The following is an 18874-nucleotide window of genomic DNA, read 5'->3' on the forward strand; positions in this document are numbered from 1 at the left end:
ATTACCTAGGAGTTTGGTTTCCTGGGTTCCTTTCATCTACTCTCCTGCAATGCAGGGGGAGCCTAGCCTGGTCTCCAGTTTCTGACTGGAGTTACCACAGGCTGAGAGAACTGCTAGCCACTGAGCTGTGAGTAATTTGCTTTTGAGAAGTAAATAGAACCTCGCCAGTAGAGAACCCAGGGGTGTGGCCAGTAGTTCTTTTCCCAGGCTCCTCCCTCCCCACCCCCCAAATGACCTTAACCTTCTTTCATAGCTGGAGAGCAGCCAAGTCTGGCCTAAACAATACTCTCAACCTCATTGGCTCTTTTGCCTTGCAGCCACTGCCACCCCCAAGTGGCTAAGGCCCTTCCCACTAGGCCTCTCAGTGGGGTCAAGGTTTTCTAACTACTGAAAGGCAAACACCGAAAGACGGGTGAAAAATATTTAGTGTCATGACCTTTAAAGGGTCAGTGTCTGGTGGCTCCTGCAATTGAGAGGCAGGGTGGGGACTTTGTCCTACGGTGGATGGACATCTTCAAATGATACAACAGAGGCCAAAAGGATGCTGCTTTTGGTAAATGTCCAAAACCTGGCTGGTGCCACCCCAGATCTCAGGATGGATGTAAATGTCACCGGGCACCCTTGGAAACTGCCAGTGGATACCCACAGGGGAAAGAAGTGGCATAAAGTTCTCGTAAGGCACAGATGCCTGCCTGTCATCACAGGCATTAGACCTGCCTGCTAACAGTTGGCGGTGACTGAATCAGAAGCCAGTGCGGTCACTTTTATCCCATAATGGCGTGGCCTCAAAGCCAAGATCAGGGTCACCTACTCCATCATTCCCATAGGACTGGGGCCATGGAAAGTTTAGTGTCTCGGATGCCTGGGTCGCTCAGTCAGTTAAGCATCCGGTTCTTGACTTCGGCTCAGCTCTTGATCTCACGGTTCGTGAGTTCGAGCCCCCCCATCCGGCTCTGTGCTGACAATGAGGAGCCTGCTTGGGATTCTCCTTCTCCCTTGCTCTCTGCCCCTCCCCTGCCCGTTCTCTTTCTCTCTCAAAATAAATAAACTAAAAAAAAAAAAAAAAAAAAGGAAAGTTTAGTGTCTGAAAACTGAATTACTGAGAATAGATACACTGCTCGGTCTGGGGCTTGGATATGGTGCAGGAGCAAGGCAAGGCAGCTACAGAAAGAAATGAGTAGTCAGGTTGCTCAGCATGGTGAGTGCTCCATGAGAACTACCAACCTTCCTTCTTCACACCTCCCCCTTCACACACTCTTTCCCCCTTTTTGTTCAGGGAATTACAACAGCCCATCTTTATCGAGCCCTTTGTGCCAAGCACTATAGAAACCATGAGGTAGATATTACCACCATCTCCACGAGGATGAGGACTGTGTCTGTCTTGCTCTGTGTTACATTCTCATCCCCTGTCACACAGTAGGCAGTCCCATTTTGTTGACTAAATCAAAGAGGTAATATGGGAATTTACTAGAGGAAAGAGGAGATAGGAGCCGTTAAGCCATGGTATGCCTGATGCAGGATTCTTGGCATAGCCTGTAAAGATTCGTAGTTGTGTGGAACAAAAGGAAGAGAGGGAAAGAGATAAACCTGAAAAAGACTAAAATAGTGTGGAGTGACAGAAAACCAGCTTCAGAGGCCAGAGATCCGAATTCAAGTCCCACCTTCACCACCAGCTATGTAACTTCAGGCGAGTAACTCCTCTTTTTCTGAGCCTTAGTTCCCATATCCATAAACAACTGGTGTCAGGTTAAGCTGATTCATAAACCAGGTCTTTACTGAGTATATACGATGCGCAAAGCACTGTTCTAAGTGCTGGTAACACTTTGGTGAACGAGGCCTGTGCTGTCATAGAGCTTATATTTCATAAGAAGGAAACAGACAATGAAAGGAGGAAAGTTCCTAAGACAATCAGGTGATGATAGGCGCTATGAAAATAACAGAACAGGGTGATGGGATAGTACAGGGTGCTGGCTGTGGCCAGGTAGTGGCAGAAAGCCCCTCTGACAAAGCCACCTGTCAGCTGAGACCTGAAGGTAGTGGGCTGGCTAGAGGGTGGTCTGGCAGTGAGGCATTTCAAGCAGGGGAAGCAGCAAGAGCAGAGCCAGGCAAGTCGAAGAAACAGAAATGCTGTAACCCTCTTACCTTCTAGGATTCAAGAAATAGTGACGCATTGCTTGTATTGTTTAGGTCAGGGGTTTGTATTATGAAATCATTTGTTGGTGGTATGGGACATTTGCTTCTTAATGGAAGTGGATGGGTGGTATAGAGTCTTTGTGGAGCCCTTGGATACGTCTCTGTCTCCCTGGCTCTCCCACAGTGCTGGTTGCTCAGCTGGCTCCCTGTGTAGATGCAGACTCCATTTTAGCTGCAGACTCTAAACGCAGACTGGAGAGAGCTGCCTCCTCAACTACTTACCCACGGCCTTGGAGGCCCAGAACCCCCTCCCATCCCACCTAGTCTTCTTCCATTCTGACAAGCCAGGGCTTTGAGAGCACAAGGTTCAGCTTTCTTGTTTTCCTGTCAGAGCAGAAGCCAGAAAATGAAACAGGAAACAGAGCGGAAGAGGAGGGGGGTGGGCAGCAGAGAAAGGAAGGAAGGAGAAATTGCTGGAAAGTAGAGCTGAAGGTCTGGACAAAGTTCTACCTCTCACGGGTGACAGTTGAGCTGTTAGAAAACATTCCGACTTGTCACAAGAGACCCCTGTCCTTTTTACAAATAGATTTTTGAGAGAATTTGGTGTGGATAGAGGGAACCTTAGGAATGCTGGTCTTTCTCCCTTGTGAATTCACAAAGCAAGTACGGTACAGTGCTCAGTTTTGTCTCTGCAAACTGAGTGCTGCTGGGAGCCTCATGGACTTCTAGAGATTCAAGCCACAACCTCAGGCCCCAGTCACGAGTGTGCACCACAGCTTGGCCGATTCACTCAGGGGCGTCTGAAGCTGAGGACAAGTGTCCCTGAAAAAAAACGGGGGGGGGGGGGGGAGAGTCCTCTCCATTTGTTTCCCTTCTCCAACACAGGACTAAAATGTGATTTCTACCCGATCCACCTTACACACAACAGTACCCTAGGGCAGCTTAGGTCTCAGAGCCTGAAATGAGGGAGAACCAAAAGCTACAGTCCCTGGCCCCCACAGAACTGATGGAGGCTAGTTTTCTCTGCCTGGAGAGATAGCAACCATCCCTTTGTTCCCACCCACGTTAATAGCTGTGGCAGAAGATAAAACCCCTCCCTCAGCCGGGGCTGTGGCCAGAGGCTAACCCAGACCCTCTCTCCGTTCTGGAGGGCCGATAACTGAAACCACAGAAGGCTTTGGAATCCTGAGAAACAAGAAATCCACCAACGGAGAAGGATTTATTATCTATTTCCTTTAAGGAGGGTGCAAAGTTGTTCCAACAGTTTCCGTTACAGGGGTGCCCACCGGCCGCTCCTCCCTAACAGACGGTTTTGTTGAGTTAGCTTCTTTTTCTTCTTCTTTTTGGCCTCACTTCCTACAAGAGCAACTGCCCGATTGAGGAAGAAGAGTCGGGGGGGGGGGGGGGGGGGGCGGGGCGCATTCTCTTAAGTTTCCTTCATAATCCTCGTTAGTCACCTGAGGAGGTGGGGTCGAGGATCGAAGTAGGACACGAGGTGCCCGGGAGCTGAAGGGGAAAAGCAGGGGGATCCCCCACTTTCCTCACACCCAGGACGCAGAATGCCACTGCTGGCCACAGAAACCCCAAGGCGTTTCTTTCTATTCAGGGAACATCTATTGTGTGCCAGGCCCTGTGCTGAGCTGGGGTGGCCTGACAGCAGGGAAAGTGCGGCTCTCTCCGGCTTCTGCGAAGAGGTCGCGGGGCGGCCCGAAACTCCGAGAGCCTCAGCACACACACATCGGGAACTCAGTGGATGTTTGCGGGATGCAACCCGGGCGAGAGCGCCGACTCTGACACACGGAGGACTAACGGAAGGAGAGGGAGGGGGCCTGAGGCGCGTAAAGCGCCAGGGGGAACTCTTCAGGTGTCACCAAGGCGGGAAGGTGCCAAGGCCGAGGGGCGCGGACTCTTGGGTCCACGCCGTCTCCGCCCCGCGCGCCCGGAGTCAACATGGCCGCCGCGGAAGGGGGCGGGGCAACACCGAGTCCGGGCAGGAGGGGGGCGGGGTCGCCTCGGCGGGGCCAGTGCGCAAGCGCGGGATGCTCGGGGCCCCGGATGGAGGAGCCGAGGTTCGGGCCCCGCCTGGGAGGTCGAGACGGGCCGGCGTTGTGGACCAGGCGCCAGCTCGGGAGCCTTGGAGTTCTCGGGGGAGGGAAGCCGTCAAACGGAGGCCGAGGGAAATGAGGCGGAGGCCGCCGAGAAGCGGGGAGCCCCGCCCCTCCGCCATAGCGGCTTCCCGGTGCCGCCTCTTCCTTTACAGCGTCCCTCCCTAGCCTGCCTTCCGGCCTTAGGCCGGGCCCCGCCGGCCCCCTCGGGAGTAGTCCCTGAGCCGTGGCTCCTTTTGGGAGAAGAGGTGCCCGCTGTCCATTTAGGACTATGCCCGAGAGTAAGGGTTAGAATGGGCTTCCGACCCGGCTGGGCTGGCAGAAGGCGGCCCCTGGCTCGCGACAGCCAGCGAGGCCTCTGGCCCCAAGGACCCTGAGTCACGGAAACTTCCTCACTCCACAGAGGATGCTCCAAGGGAGCATCCAAGGGTCCAGGGCTCCGATTCAGGCTTCCCCAGAGGCTCAGATAGGGCCCTCCCTTGCCCTGAGCATACCCAGTAGGAGCATGCGCTGTCTTTGGACAAGTATTGGGCTAGGACTTGGGAGACCTGGGTTGTTGCCCTGGCTGTGAAAGAGCGCATCCCCTTTGGCCCGGGTGAAGGCTGGTCGGAAGACCATGAAGTTCCAGAAGGAAAAAAATGACATTCTCTTTAAATATAGCCTAAGGTGTGTCACTTGACCCCAATGAGCCTCAGTTTCCACATCCATAAAATGGCGATGGTAACCATACTGGCCTCACAGGGTCTAATGAGATCTCTGATGTAAAAACCAAGGAGATTTTTATTATTCACCACTATGGGCATATTTATCTCCCGGGAAGATAGAGTAAAACTAGTTGCCCTGTAAATGTCCTGCCAATTCAAGAGTCTGATTCCGTCAAGGGGTTGTTGGGAAGTGAGGTCTGCAACTAGCCAAGAGGGACAACTCACTGGCTTTATTTTGTTTTTTACTTGGTTTACCTGTAAGCTAAGAGTAGGTTACAAGTCTCCGGTGGTCGCTGGGGCTAGAGCTTGACTCTGGAGAGAGGAAAGGAAGAATGGAAGCCTGGTGAAGAGGCAGAGGTGGGTTAACTGCTTTTCTGTCCCCAACTTTTTCTTCTGCATGTGAGTGGGAAGAGAAGGAAGGGAAAAAGTGAATTCGCCCTAGGATAAAGAATCAGCCGCCGTGTGAAGTTGGCTGTACTTGTTTCTACAATTCCTCTCAATTCAGCGAGTCAGATGCTGGAAATGTTGGGTAGATTCATAAACTACCGCGGCTCTTCGGTTTTTTTCAAAAGCTTGCCTTTGAACTGAATCTTGATGAGCAAACCGGTGTGGCGTTAACGGCCCCTCCCTTCCTTCGGGCCTCCTGGTGATGGAGTGAGCAGCAGGCGCCCCCTTCTGCTGAGGACAGTGTACTGTCAGCCTTGGCCAACCTTGCTCCCTTTCTGGAGGAATTGTATTTTCCTGTGGCTTCTGTGACTTAGGTCTTGATCTTACCGTGAGATATGGTGGGAGGAATACTTAAAGCAGTGATTTTATATCCCGAGCCAATGAACTGGTGATGCCATATCTTGTTCTTGCCACTTCCACTCAATGGGAACACAGGCTTGAAATGCCTGTTTATAATGCCAGGCCCTGGGGGTATAGTTGGGAGCAAAACAAAGCCCCCGCCCTCAAAAGCAACTTAAATAAGCAACAGCAGTAAGGACGACAAGGCAGAGTATAATGAGAGCATATCAAATAGTCTAGTGAGCATCAGAGAAGAATTCCAGAAACAGGTGACACCTAAAGATGTGATAGGTATTGGCCAGATAAGAAAGAACACTCTTCCAGCCCTCTCCATTAATTTCTAAGTTTTAATATTTTTTCTGTTAGGGATAGTGCACCCCAAATCAGTGAGCTGCCTCTGGTGCTCTTGCCGCCACTTCTGATTTCCCAGACTGGTGTTTGAATGTTCTGTAGGAGCCTTTGCTACTTCTTTCAGCCCAAGGAACTGTTTAAGACCAAAAGAAAAAAAAAAAGCCTTAAAGTTCATTCCTTGCCTCAGAATGGCTTTGCAATTGTTTATACATTGCTGCCATTCCAACAAAGAGATGGGGAAATAAGAGTTTTCTCCATCCCTAGTAGTCGACTCTGTCTTCCCCCTAAGTTTGTTTTAGCAATGTGAGCTGGCTGAAGTCCTGCTGAGTGGTGGTTTTCTTTTCCTTCTCCACTTAATTTAACAGACCAGCTGAACACACATCAGAGAGCTAGGCTAGAGTGTGTAGTCATTATGGTCTTCCAGTTCAGTTCTATGCCCCACTTTTGGGACTCTGGTTTGGGATCTAGTTTATTATTCTGGGCAGGAGGAAAAGGGCACACACCAAATAATAGCAACCGCAACATGGGTTTGCTAGTACTTTTTCACACTTTCGTCCATTTCACCATCATGACGATTTTGTGAGACAAAATAGTCTGGGGAAAAAAATAGTCTGATCCCATTTTATACGTAAAGAACTGAGGCTCACAAGGACTAAATGAGACCTTGTGAGCGACAGAGTCAGGACTTGAACCCAGGTCTTTACTTCCTACGTAGAGGCACTCAACAGTCTTTTAAAGGTTTTCTGCGAGCTTAGCTGCCAACCTCATGCCAATCTTCATGTAGAACTTTCCTGACAATACAGTGCTTCAGGGTGATACCAAGTGGGTCCCATCTGCCTTCAAGATGCTTTTCCCTCATCTGGGCCGTTAGGTGGTTGAGTTTGCCATGTAATGCCGAAGGGGGAGGCTCCTGTGAAGAATGCTTTCAAGAATTTACTTTCGGCCCACATGTAATGTTTTCTCCTTGGGTTTTGGAGTTTAGAAGCCCGAGGGAGCTCAGTCCTGGCAGCAACACCCCTGAATTCCCGGTGGTGAGAGGATGTGGCCCATGGATCCATCCAGGAAAGAGGTGCTGAGGTTTGCAGTCAGCTGCCGTGTCCTGACTCTGGTGCTGCAGGTCAGTCTCTGATCTTTTGTCCTGAACATGCTGGGCTAGGCACTAAGAATCGTCCCCGTATTCTTTCTGCCTCCCAGGTGTACCCTTCCATGTGGTTGGGACCATAGACACCTATACCTGATAACTGAGAAGTGGTCGGGACTCTTAGAAATGGTCTTTTTCAAAATATTTTATTGACTTTTTAAAGTAAACTTCATGCTCAGTGTGGGTCTCAAACTCACAACCCCAAGAACAAGAGTTGCATGTTTTACTGACTGAGCCAGCCAGGTCCCCCAGAAATGATCTTTTAATCCCTTGTTTTACACATGAAGCAGCAGAGGCCCAGAAAGGTTAAATGGCTTCCCTAAAGACACACAGCAAGTTAGAGGAGGGCCAGAATCAGACCCCAGGGTTCCTAACTCCAGAGGTAGTGGGCTTTCTAACAGACCATGAAGTTCTGTAATGAGAGATGCCATTAGGGCATGACAGCACAAGGCATTGCCCTAGAGTCCCCTTAGCAGGAGACTGAGCACTGTGTCAGTCAGTTGAGTGCACGATCCTGAGACACTCTATGTATACTCGGTTAGTCAGCAATGTCCCAACTCTTCCCCTGGTATCGTCCCTTGCTGCCTTACCCACCACAACCCTCCGAATGCATTTGCACTTTTACAATTCCCTTTCCCCTCTGAGGCTGGCCTTGATACATATTTTAATCAAATTTCACACATATATGAATTCTATCTGGTGCCTAGCACGGTGCTCAGTGCTTAGTATGTTCTCACTGTGTGTTGTTGAATGGATGTCAACAACCTAGTGATGTTATATTAGCATAATTATGTGTGCTTTTTTTTCACAAATGGCACTTCCTCAGGCTCAAAGCTGGTTCCTTTCTGGAAACCTCCTTTCTCCCTTCCCACACAATGAGGCATAGCAGCCTCTGCTGGGCCCCAGGTTTAGTTAAAAGTAGCTTCAACTTGGAGACTAGGGCCATTTTCTGTGACTATCTCTCCTGTCCCATTTGTTTTCACTGTTGAAAGTGGCCTGATAAAGAAACTGGCCAAAAAGAGAGAGAGCCTTAAAAATGGGGTCATATGGGGAAAATGACTCAGTGATGGCTTTGAACAGCATCAGATGAGTGACTGGCAGGACCGTGAACTGGCATCTGGGATAGGGAACCAGGACTAATTCCGATGGTGATCTGGAAATGAGTATGTCTCCTCTTCTCTCACTCAGCCACCACAATTGTATGAAGTGCCTACTCTGTTCTGAGTACTGTGCTAGGTGATGAGTATGAAAAGTCTTGGCACTCTCTTTTCCTTTAAGTAACTGACAATCTAATGATGCAAAAAGACACTTGACAATAATGCTATTTCATCATCCCTCTCTCTCCCCCAGCCCCCTTCCAGCTTTAAAGCTCACGCCTCAAGTGATATCCCCAGTTACCCTTCATTGTTGCTGGCATCTCTGTTAATGACAACTCATTCCTCTTCATTCCTTGAAGATTTTAGCTCCTGACTCACCATTGCTCTTTCCAGAACTGTTGATTTCTTGGTGGTTTCAATATTAATACAGCTGATACAACTAACCACTATCTCCTATCTTTCCAGCTCACTCCCTCTAGTAACCCAGTTCTAACGGTTCTCCCACCCCCTCAGAACTTAAAATCCATTGGTTCTACCACTGCTTCACTGTGCCTCATCCACCTTATGGCTTCCATGCCCCTTCTTAGCCAGCTAGATTCCATGGTCCACCAGGCATACACGCATAATTTGCTTGCTCCCTTCTCCCTGGCTTACAACACAAAAGCCCAGTCACAGCTCAGTTTCATTCTCTGTCTACTGCTGTGTCTGCCCAGAGAACACACAACTGTATTGACTAGTCTCTTTCTCTGCAAGATCACTGGCCCAAGTGAGTCTTTAGTGCTACCTGGCAATCTTAGTGTATTTCCCAGGCCCATTCACCCTCCCATTCTCTCAGATTGTTCTGTACATCAGAATCCCCCTGGGGGAGCTTTAAAAAAAATGTCAATACCCAGGCTGTATCTCATACCAGTTCAATCATTAACCCTGGGGATAGGACCCAGACATTCAGACCTCAGTAGTTTTTAATTTCCTGGGGTGATTCCAGTGCACAGCCTATTTTGAGAACTAGAGTCAGAGATGACTTATTTTACACGTTTTCCTCTTTGTTCAAGTCCCTAACACCTTTTCCCCAACTTGCTTCCCTGAGTGAAAACTCAGAAAAATAGATGCCATCAGAAATGGCCTTGTGAGTGCTCCCACCTCCTCCGTCACACGCTTGCATCTGCACCTCTGGGCCTTCACTGCTGAAGTGAGGCTGAACCCAGCTCTCCTTTCCAGGCCCGCCCCCCACCTCTACCAGTGTAGCAGTTCCTACCCCCTTCTGCCTGCTCCAGCCATTCTCCCCTCTCTCCTGCAAACCTGGTGGTTGCCTTTCCACTGGATCGTTCCCATTCACAAACAAATACTTATCTCCCACATTGTCATTCACTACTACCCCACTTACAACCAAACTTATCCAAATAGTTGTCTGTTTGCCTCAGTCTGCCTTCTTCCCTTCTCTGCCAAACCCAGTCCATGAAGTCTGCTGTGTCCTCAACTCTACTGAAATAACTCTTGTCAAACTTACCAGCGACCTACACATTTCTAAATCCAGTGGTCACTTGTCAGTCCCCATCTTCCTGACCTCCCAGCAGCACTTAACAGAGTTGGTCACTCCCTTGCTTCACTTGGTTCTAAGACACCACTCTCTCCTGGTTTTCCTCGTACCTTACTGACTGTTCCTTCTTTATCTTCATTCTGGATCCTCATTGTCCTTCAAGCCCCAACCCTCTAAATGTTGACACATCCAGGGCCCAATCCTCCCATATCTCTTCTCTAGCCATACTTCCTCTCCAGGTGATCTCATTCAGTCTCATGCCTTTAAATACCTTCTGTGCACTTATGTTGCCTGAATTTACATCTCCAGCCCTGACTGCCCTCCTTACCCTCAGACTCCTAGATCTCACTGCCTTGTTGACCTTTGCGCTGGAATGTCTTAACTCAAATTTAGCTAATCTAGAACCGAACTCCCGATTGTCCTCCAACAAGTCGGTTCTTCCTCATTTTATTAAACGGTAATTCTTCCCTTCCAGTTGCTCAACCGAAATCCTAGTTCTCCTTCATCCCGCAGGCTCTCTTCAATGTCGTCATCCCAGATCACCGTGCAGAAGCCTTCTCTCCTCCTCGCCTCACCCCCTCGGGCTCTGTGGACCAACTTGTGGAAGGTCTTCTGGGTGGCCTGTCTCACTGGGATGCGGAACACTTCCTGTTCATTGCCGAGCACGGCTATCTGTATGAGCACAACTTTGCCTTCTTCCCTGGCTTCCCCCTGGCTCTCCTGGTGGGAGCTGAACTCCTGAGACCCCTGCGGGCATTACTGAACCTACGGAGTTGCCTGTTAATCTCAGTAGCATTGCTCAATTCTTTGTTCTCCGTCCTGGCTGCGGTCGCACTTCACGACCTGGGCTGTCTGGTTTTGCGCTGTCCCCGCCAGGCCTTTTACGGAGCCCTGCTCTTCTGCCTCAGCCCAGCCAATGTCTTCCTGGCAGCTGGTTACTCAGAAGCTTTGTTTGCCCTCCTGACATTCAGCGCCATGGGGCAGCTGGAAAGGGGCCGAAGCTGGACTAGTGGACTCCTCTTTGCCCTTGCCACTGGTGTACGTTCCAATGGGCTGGTCAACATTGGCTTCCTCGTGTATTCTCAGTGCCAAAGCTTTCTGTCTTCTCTCATGGTGCTGAATCCTCTGAGACAGCTCTTGAAGCTGATGGGCTCTGTGTTCCTCTCTGTGCTCATACTTGGCCTTCCCTTTGCCCTCTTTCAGTATTATGCCTATACTCAGTTCTGTCTGTCAGGCTCAGCCCACCCCATCCCTAAGCCCTTGCTGCAGTTAGCTGTTGACAAGGGCTACCGGATCGTGGAGGGAAATGAGCCACCTTGGTGCTCCTGGGAACTTCCCCTAATATATAGCTATATCCAGGATATCTACTGGAATGTTGGCTTTTTGAGATACTATGAGCTCAAGCAGGTGCCCAATTTCCTACTGGCTGCACCAGTGGCCCTCCTGGTTGCCTGGGCCACGTGGACATATGTGACCACCCACCCTTGGTTCTGCCTTACCCTTGGAATGCGAAGGAGCAAGAAGAGTAAGACCCTAGAAAAATCTGATTCTGGATTCCTCGGTCCTCGGGTGTTTGTGTACCTGGTCCACGCTGCAGCACTGTTGCTGTTTGGCAGTCTGTGCATGCATGTTCAGGTGAGGTGGGATAAGGGTGTGAGTTCCTGGCTGGGATAAGGGTGTGAATACAGGCAGGACCCCTTGGCCAGGGACAAGGAAGCCTGCTAGCTTCTCCCATTTGAGAAACCTACACCTAATTTATTCATTCAACAACTGTTTGTGGGCTTTCTTTGTCTAGATCCTGGGTCAGACCACTGAGGAATGGAACACAAGTGAGATAAGGTTGCTGCCCTGGTGGGTCTCATGGTAGAAATGGGGAGACAGACACTTCCCAGATAAAATTCTAGTATAGCGGGATGGAAGAGGAGTTGCTGTTTTGAGATCAAGTATTGTGGAAGCACAGAGCAAAAAATGGACTGAAGGAGTTGAGGAGGGCATCATACTAAGGCTGGGTCCTAAAGAGTAAGAAGGAATGCGTTTAAGAAGCAGAGGAAAACTATTCTGGGCAGATGAAGGGTGTGTGCGGAGACACGAGAGTTGTAGAAGGACCTGATGTGATGGTGATAAAGGAGTAAGTGCAGAGGAGAGCTCGGGACCTTCCCCTCCTGTATGGTTAACACCCAGAGTGTCTGCTTGAGTGTTGACTTGTTGAGGTGCTCTCCACTCTGGCAGATACTCCATCTTCAGAGGAGCTCCCTTGTGCCATGTTTGGGGTGGGGTGGGGGGGAGATAGGAATGGGAAGTGTTTGATACTTTCTATTTTTTTTTATTCCTGGCTGTGGCCCCATTTCCCACATAATCTCGAGGAAGTTGTTTCTCTCCGTGCCGGCCACTCCTTAGCAGTTTCTGCCTCTTGGAGGCGCACATTGGCTGTTTGTGAAGTTCTCTGGGCTGTGTGAAGAAGAGGCACAGGGGAAATAGAAAGTAGCATTCTGTGTTTGTAGCTGGATTAACTAGTAGAGTGCGTGCCAGCAAAGCTTAGAGTTTCCAGCTTAGATGAGGGAGGCCATGTGGAGACTTGGCTCTGAACTCCCCTAGAAGGGAAAACGTTGAACTGCAGGATTGCCTGCCCCTTTTCCCTCTGTTTTGCCATTCCCAGGGGATGAGGGAACCACTTCAGGTCCCCAAAGCCCACGTCACAGCCTAGTGTTTAGAGTCCAGGCCCTAGGCTAAAATTGGACCCCAAAGAGTTTTTAGTATTGATTGGCCCATTACTGTAGTAATTAGCCTGTAGCTGTTTATTTGTAACATTGAGGTCACCCGGCTGGTGTTACACACAGCTTTATCAGGCAGATCCTAAGTTCTGCTGTGTCTCTTTTCCAGTACAATACATTTCTAGTCATGGGGCTGTAGTTCACCTAGCAGCAGGGAAGTCCCAGGCTGGTCCGGTTTGAAGCATTGACAGTCCAATAAATGTCGGTTTTCCCTCTCTTACGATTTCAGGTTCTCACCAGATTTCTAGGTTCCTCCACTCCTATTGTGTACTGGTTTCCAGCTTACTTGCTTCAGGATCAAGAGCCACTGTTGAGATCCCTAGAGACTGTGCCTTGGAAGCCGCTTGCAGGGGCCTGCCCACCAGGACAAAAGGTCCCCAGGAATTCTATCATGGGACTTTTGTACAACTGGAAAACCTGTTCTCTAGTCACACGATGCATTCTGGGCTACTTCCTGTCTTACTGGCTCCTGGGACTACTCCTACATTGCAACTTCCTGCCTTGGACGTGACCTGAAGTCTCAGGGGTCTGGAAGTACAGATACACACTGGGACTGGCTGCACTGCCCTGGGACCGTTGCTCCGTCCATCAGAACCCCTCCGGCTCTCTCTCTGAAGGCTGGTCAGGACTGCGAGAAGTGTGAGCCACTGGAGAACCCCTGCTGGTCCTGGCTGTGGCAAATTTTAGATTAGTAGCAGCTATTTTCTCTGCGAGTAAAGAAATCATACTCTAGGTCTAAAGTTACACTTGGATCTGTCCCCTCAACCAAGCATAGCAAAAATAGTTGCAAACTTACCACTGACCCACATGTAAATTTAAATGTAAATTGTTTAAATGTCTATTTCATCAAAGGCTCTAGCTGACAGGCTGGTAATAGTCCACACATGATGGCAGAGGCCTGAACAGTGTAGTGGCAGTAAGAAGTAAAGTAGGACCACCTTTTTAATGGGACATTGTTTCTGATTACTTTTTTCATGATTCGTTCATTTATTTATATGAAAAAACTTGCAAAGATAGGCAAATTAAACAACTGTTGGTTATGCAGGCAACGAATTACCTTTTTTAAAATACTACAAATTTCTTAGGGAAAAAGTCATGGTAAAAAGAACATTGCACAAAGAAGCAGGAGACCTGGATTGTAGTCCTCTCAGTAAAACCCCACTTACCAGCTGTGTGACCTTGGGAGGGTTTTCACAGCCTTAGTCACCTCTTCTGAAACTGGGGGAAATAATATTATCCTATTGGGAGAGGAGAGGGGATGGGCCATATAATCTAGTAGGTCTCTTTCTGCTCTAGGATCTTACGAGCTGCCTTAAGCCATGGAATCACCCCAGTCTAAACACTTCATGTAGTGGCTCAAACATGTGAGTTTAGGAGAAAATGTCCAATTCTCCTGCTTTCAGTACTTAGAAGGAACTCTCCCTTCTTGGGTGCAACTCTGAGGAGTAACTCAAGTGACCTTTCCTTTGAATGAGAGAAAGCAGCGACACCTGGCAAATGCGGCTCCCTGACCTGTGTAAGTAAATCTGTGCCGGGCAAGTAAATGGTCAAAGTGGTGACCGGTTTCCCTGCCCTGCCCAAGTGTCTGTGCTTGCTTGATTGGTAGACATGGGTCAGAGGAGCCAACCAGGCAGCATGAATTGAAAAATTGTGAGTAAGTACAGGGTTGAACGAAATGGTATCTTTCTGGCTCCCATTTGGTTATGAGCCCATCACTGTACTGGTGGTAAGAGCATTGACCCCTCCTCAGCTATTTTTGCTCATTCTTTGAGCCAGGTAAGAGGCTCTGTATCGTCACCACTCGATCCCGGTTTGAGCTAAAAATTCCAACAAGCAGAAATTTCAAAATAGATGGGTAATCATAGCTTCTGGAGAGCACTGAGAATTGGAATTTTGACATGCTCCCTCTGACCATGACAGAAAGCTAAACTTGCCAGCTGAAGGGAAGCTCCTGGCTGAGCCCCAACACCCTCTGTTGGAGCTTCTAGTCAGCCTGGCCAATAAGCATTTCCCATCCATTGCCCCAGCTTTAGCACAGCTGAGAGCATTTGGTCCAGAGTCAAATGCTTCTGAAAATGTACACACAGATTGGGGCAGCCCTCTGCCTTCTGCCAAGACACCCGAGTGCCCTTCTTGGCAAAAGAGGATAACCCCTGCCCTAGTGTCCCTCCAGTTGGCAGAAACCATTCCCTCCTTCCTCACCAACAGCTGCAAATCCACCCCGTGTGCAGGAAGACTTGAGGTCCTATTTCAGCTCTGTACCGCAGAGGTAGGAGCACTAGATGCTTTGTTTTCATGGATTCTCCTCTTTACCTCTTTTTGGGGGGTGAACAGGACCTGTTGCTTGCAGACACAAATTCTTTCAAGGACCAGAAACCCTACAAATGGAAATCCCACCTTCTCAACTAATACCGAGGAATCAAACTCTTGGTGTTCTGCAAAGGCCTTAATGGTTACATTTGATCATAGAGGAGATAACTGAGGACCCCAGCTAGGTGGACACACCTGGTATGTGACCTGGAGACGGGCACAGTTTTCTCTCTGACCTTGGAGGGATCTAGTTGCTATTCTCCAAGGATCTAAGGAATGGGCTGATTTTATGGCCAGCAGCTGTCCTTTTACCATCCTATTAACAGTCTTTAATAGTCTGGGAGAGGGACATGAAGGGCCCAAGGCAGGAAGCTTCCTGTTTACCCTAAGGTCTAACAATGCTGCAGCTGGGTTGGGCGTCTACAATTTCAGAGAAAAGTCATTTCCTTCTGAGACCCAGCTAAAACAGAAACCAGACGCTTCATACACCTAAGAAGTAGATGCTTTTTTGTTCTTTAATGAAGGTGGGAGGAGAGGGAGTGTTTGACATGTCTTTACCAGTCCCCTTGAGGAAAAATCACTTCTTTTCTTGAACAGACCTTCTCACCTTCGTCTAAAAATGTAGTGTGTGCAAGCTCAAAGGATTTGAAATTGATGGATTCTTTCAACAATTGTTTATTATGCCTGTTTTAGGGATGAAAGGTGATTTGCTATATGTCCTGCCCTCAAATAACTGTCTAACAGAGTTGCTAGCAGATACACAGAAACATTAATCAAGGTAGAAACTGGAAAATTCTGAAGACTGAAGGGCCACGTAAACTTCTTGCTCTGTACCTCTCTACTTGAATTTTTTTTTTTCAACGTTTATTTATTTTTGGGACAGAGAGAGACAGAGCATGAACGGGGGAGGGGCAGAGAGAGAGGGAGACACAGAATCGCAAACAGGCTCCAGGCTCCGAGCCATCAGCCCAGAGCCTGACGCGGGGCTCGAACTCACGGACTGCGAGATCGTGACCTGGCTGAAGTCGGACGCTCAACCGACTGCGCCACCCAGGCGCCCCTCTACTTGAACTTTTTATGACAAGGAAGAGTTAAAGTTTTGCTTGTATGCTTAGGAAAAGGTAAGTGAGGTACAGATTAAGTCCTCTGTAAATTCACACAAGGTGGTGATCCCTTCCAGTTTGTAATACCTGAACAGACTTGGCGGGGAAATAACCTTTGAGCTGGACTTGGAAGGACAGAAAGGATTTGAAAGTTAAGGACAGAGAATGAGTATAGGAAGCAGGCCATGGAACAGGACTGGAAGAAGCTTAGCTTGAGTGGAACTGAGGTATTGTCATTGAGATCTGCGTACTGACGCATAAATGTGAGCCAGATACTGAATCTCTGAGCCTCAGTTTACTCATCTGTGAAGTGTGGATAACACTATCTACCTCACAGATGTGAATAATATCCGTCTCATAGGGTTGTGGAAACTAAATGAAAAGTGTTTAGAACAGTCCAACAAATGAATAGCTGCACTTCAGACTTGCTGAGTTTACAATGACAACACATTCAACACATTCATACACCAGGAAATGTGGAACTGGAGACAAGGAGAGAGGTCAGGGAGCCATCCACACAGACATGATCATTACAGCAGCAACCATGATCTTGGATGAGACTGTCAGAAAAGTATAGAGTAGGAGGGCCTAGAAGACCTTGGGCAAGTGATTCAACTTCTCCAAGCCTGTTTTATCATCCTGAAAATGGGGGTGATAGCACCAACCCCACAGAGTAGTTACGAGGATTAAATGAGACACTAGATAAAGCACTAGCACGGCACCTGGCAATAGTAAGAACTTCATGAACAGTGGGTATTTATCATCATCATCATCATCATCATCATCATCAAAGGACTAGAAAAAAAATAGGGAAGAGAAAGTTTCAAGAAGAAAAAGATAGTTACTAAGATCACACACTCTTAAGGAAAGGATGGGAAAAGTTATTGATTTAGGGATTAGGGATATTATTCAAGATAGACTAACTGCTGCAATAAACAACTACTAAAACTCAGTGGCTTAATCATACAAGCTCCTTTCTTGTTTACATCATAGTCTGGTGCAGCTTTGGAGAGGGAGGCCTCTTCTACCCAGTCGTTTGGGACCCAGGCTTCTACCATTTTGTGACTCTCCCTCTAGATGCTCAGAGTCCTCTGCTTTCAGAGAGGTTTTAAGAGGCCAGGCCTAAAGGAGATGCACATCACTTGCACTTCGTACCATTGGCTAGAACTCAGTCACATGGCCGCATCTAACTGCAAGGGAGATTGGGAAGTAGGGTTCCCAGATGAAATACAGGATGTTCAGTTAAAATTTAATTTTGGGTAAACAAATTTTTTTTTTCAGTATAATTATGGTTTCAAACATTGCACAGGACATGCTTCTACTAAGAAATTCTTCATTGTTTATCTGAAATTCAAATTTAACCAGGCAGCCTGTATTTTTATTTGCTAAATCTGGGAACCCTACTGGGAAATAAAGTCTGGATGTGGGTTTAGGAAGAAGAAAATACAGATATTTGTGTCACAGTCTGCCTCAGTCTGTCTTTCAGAGCCAAATACCTGTTTTTGCTCTTCTCACAGAGAGAACACACCCCTTCCCAAGGGAGATAACCCCAAATCCCATCTAGTGACTATATTCAGCTCCAAGTCTCTCAGTCTACTTCTGATTTGGTTCCTTATGAACTGAAAAAACAAAACATCCAATGGCAGAACAAGAATAACGTCCATAGAAATATCTATTTAGAAAAGGAAAGAATTGAAGATGTGTCACAGTCTCTGATCCAAAGCAGTTCTGAATCTCCACTGGTAAGATTATCAAAGTCCTCTTCCCTGGGGCTGGAGACACTCCTTGATTAGACCCTGATTTGTTCCCGGAGGGACTTCTTTGTCCATTGTTCTCCATGCCTCCTGGCTGTGCCCTCTGGCTCATTGATTATCCTTTCGGGCCGCATCTGAGATGGGCTTTGGGCAGTATGACCTCCTTGGAGAATGTGCAGGTTTCACAGTCTACTTCCTGCTGGTGCAAGCATGGGGACCAAAAAATTATTTTAAATCATGGCCAGCCAGAGACACCCATGTGTGCACTCACGGGCACTCATGGGTATGTATATGTTAAAATATACATAACATAAAACTTAGCATTTTAACCACTTTTAAGTGTGAAGTTCAGTGGCATTAGTATATTCACGTTGTCATCCAACAATCACCACCATTCAGCTCCAGAACTTTTTCATCTTTCCAAACTAAAACCTGATACCCATTCAGCAGTAACCCCCCATTCCCTCTACCCTCCCATCCTCTGACAATCATCATTCTACTTTGTGTGAATCTGGCCACTCCTACACAATATTTGTCCCTTTGTGACTAGCTTATTTCACTTCTCATTATACCTTCAAGGTTCATCCGTATTGTATATAGCCGATATCACATTTTCCTTTTCATGGCTGAATAATAATCCATTGTATGAATACACCACATTTTGCTTATCCAAGCATCTGTCAATGGATATTTTGGTTGCTTCCACCTTTTGGCTATTAATGAATAATGCTGCTATGAATATTAGTAGACAAGTGTCTGTTTAAGTCCCTGCTTTCAATTCTTTTGGGTATATACCCAGCATTGGAATTGCTGGATGATATGCTAATTCTATGTTTAACTTTTTGAGGAACTGTCATGCTGTTTTCCACAGGAGTCACACCATTTTACATTCTGACTAGCAATGCACATGTTTCAAATTTCTCCACATTCTCACCAACACTTGTTTTATTTTATTTTTTAAAGTAGGCTCCATGCCCAATGTGGGGCTTGAACTCACAACCCTGAGATTAAGAGTCACATGCTTTACCAACTGAGCCAGCCAGGTGCCCCTATTTTGTTTTGTTTTAACTAATAGCCATCCT

At 47.9% G+C, this 18874-nt stretch overlaps 1 protein-coding gene and 1 long non-coding RNA gene across 8 annotated transcripts in view; one reads left to right on the top strand and one right to left on the bottom strand.

Annotated features, from left to right (window-relative positions):
• Positions 1-2439, bottom strand: part of LOC121023851 (uncharacterized) — a 4837-nt gene extending 2398 nt beyond the window's left edge. Inside the window, exon 1 of the long non-coding RNA XR_005787522.1 lies at positions 2143-2439. This is a non-coding gene — a long non-coding RNA (uncharacterized LOC121023851). The remainder of the gene's footprint in view (positions 1-2142) is intronic.
• Positions 2440-3578: 1139 nt separating this feature from the next.
• Positions 3579-13674, top strand: PIGV (phosphatidylinositol glycan anchor biosynthesis class V). 7 transcript variants are annotated; one of them, XM_040466100.1, is made up of 5 exons: positions 3579-3997; positions 5205-5299; positions 7062-7196; positions 10368-11489; positions 12855-13674. In XM_040466100.1, exons 3-5 carry the CDS (start codon positions 7119-7121, stop codon positions 13134-13136), a joined length of 1482 nt encoding a protein of 493 aa, XP_040322034.1. In that variant the 5' UTR covers positions 3579-3997; positions 5205-5299; positions 7062-7118; the 3' UTR covers positions 13137-13674. The 7 variants fall into 7 exon arrangements, with proteins under 7 accessions (XP_040322034.1, XP_040322018.1, XP_040321997.1 ...); XM_040466084.1 differs by lacking the exon at positions 3579-3997 and adding an exon at positions 4028-4202; XM_040466063.1 differs by lacking the exon at positions 3579-3997 and adding an exon at positions 4209-4904.
• The last annotated feature ends 5200 nt before the right edge of the window (positions 13675-18874 follow it).

The sequence above is a fragment of the Herpailurus yagouaroundi genome, unplaced genomic scaffold (assembly GCF_014898765.1).
Source record: "Herpailurus yagouaroundi ecotype Mexico unplaced genomic scaffold, PumYag 77, whole genome shotgun sequence".
NCBI lineage: Eukaryota > Metazoa > Chordata > Mammalia > Carnivora > Felidae > Herpailurus > Herpailurus yagouaroundi.

Coding starts and splice junctions, on each gene's coding strand:
- PIGV (XM_040466100.1), top strand. CDS start 7,119: ATGTGGCCCATGGATCCATCCAGGAAAGAGGTGCTGAGGTTTGCAGTC. Junction 7,197..10,367: donor TCCTGACTCTGGTGCTGCAG/GTCAGTCTCTGA, acceptor TTCATCCCGCAG/GCTCTCTTCAATGTCGTCAT. Junction 11,490..12,854: donor GTCTGTGCATGCATGTTCAG/GTGAGGTGGGAT, acceptor TTACGATTTCAG/GTTCTCACCAGATTTCTAGG.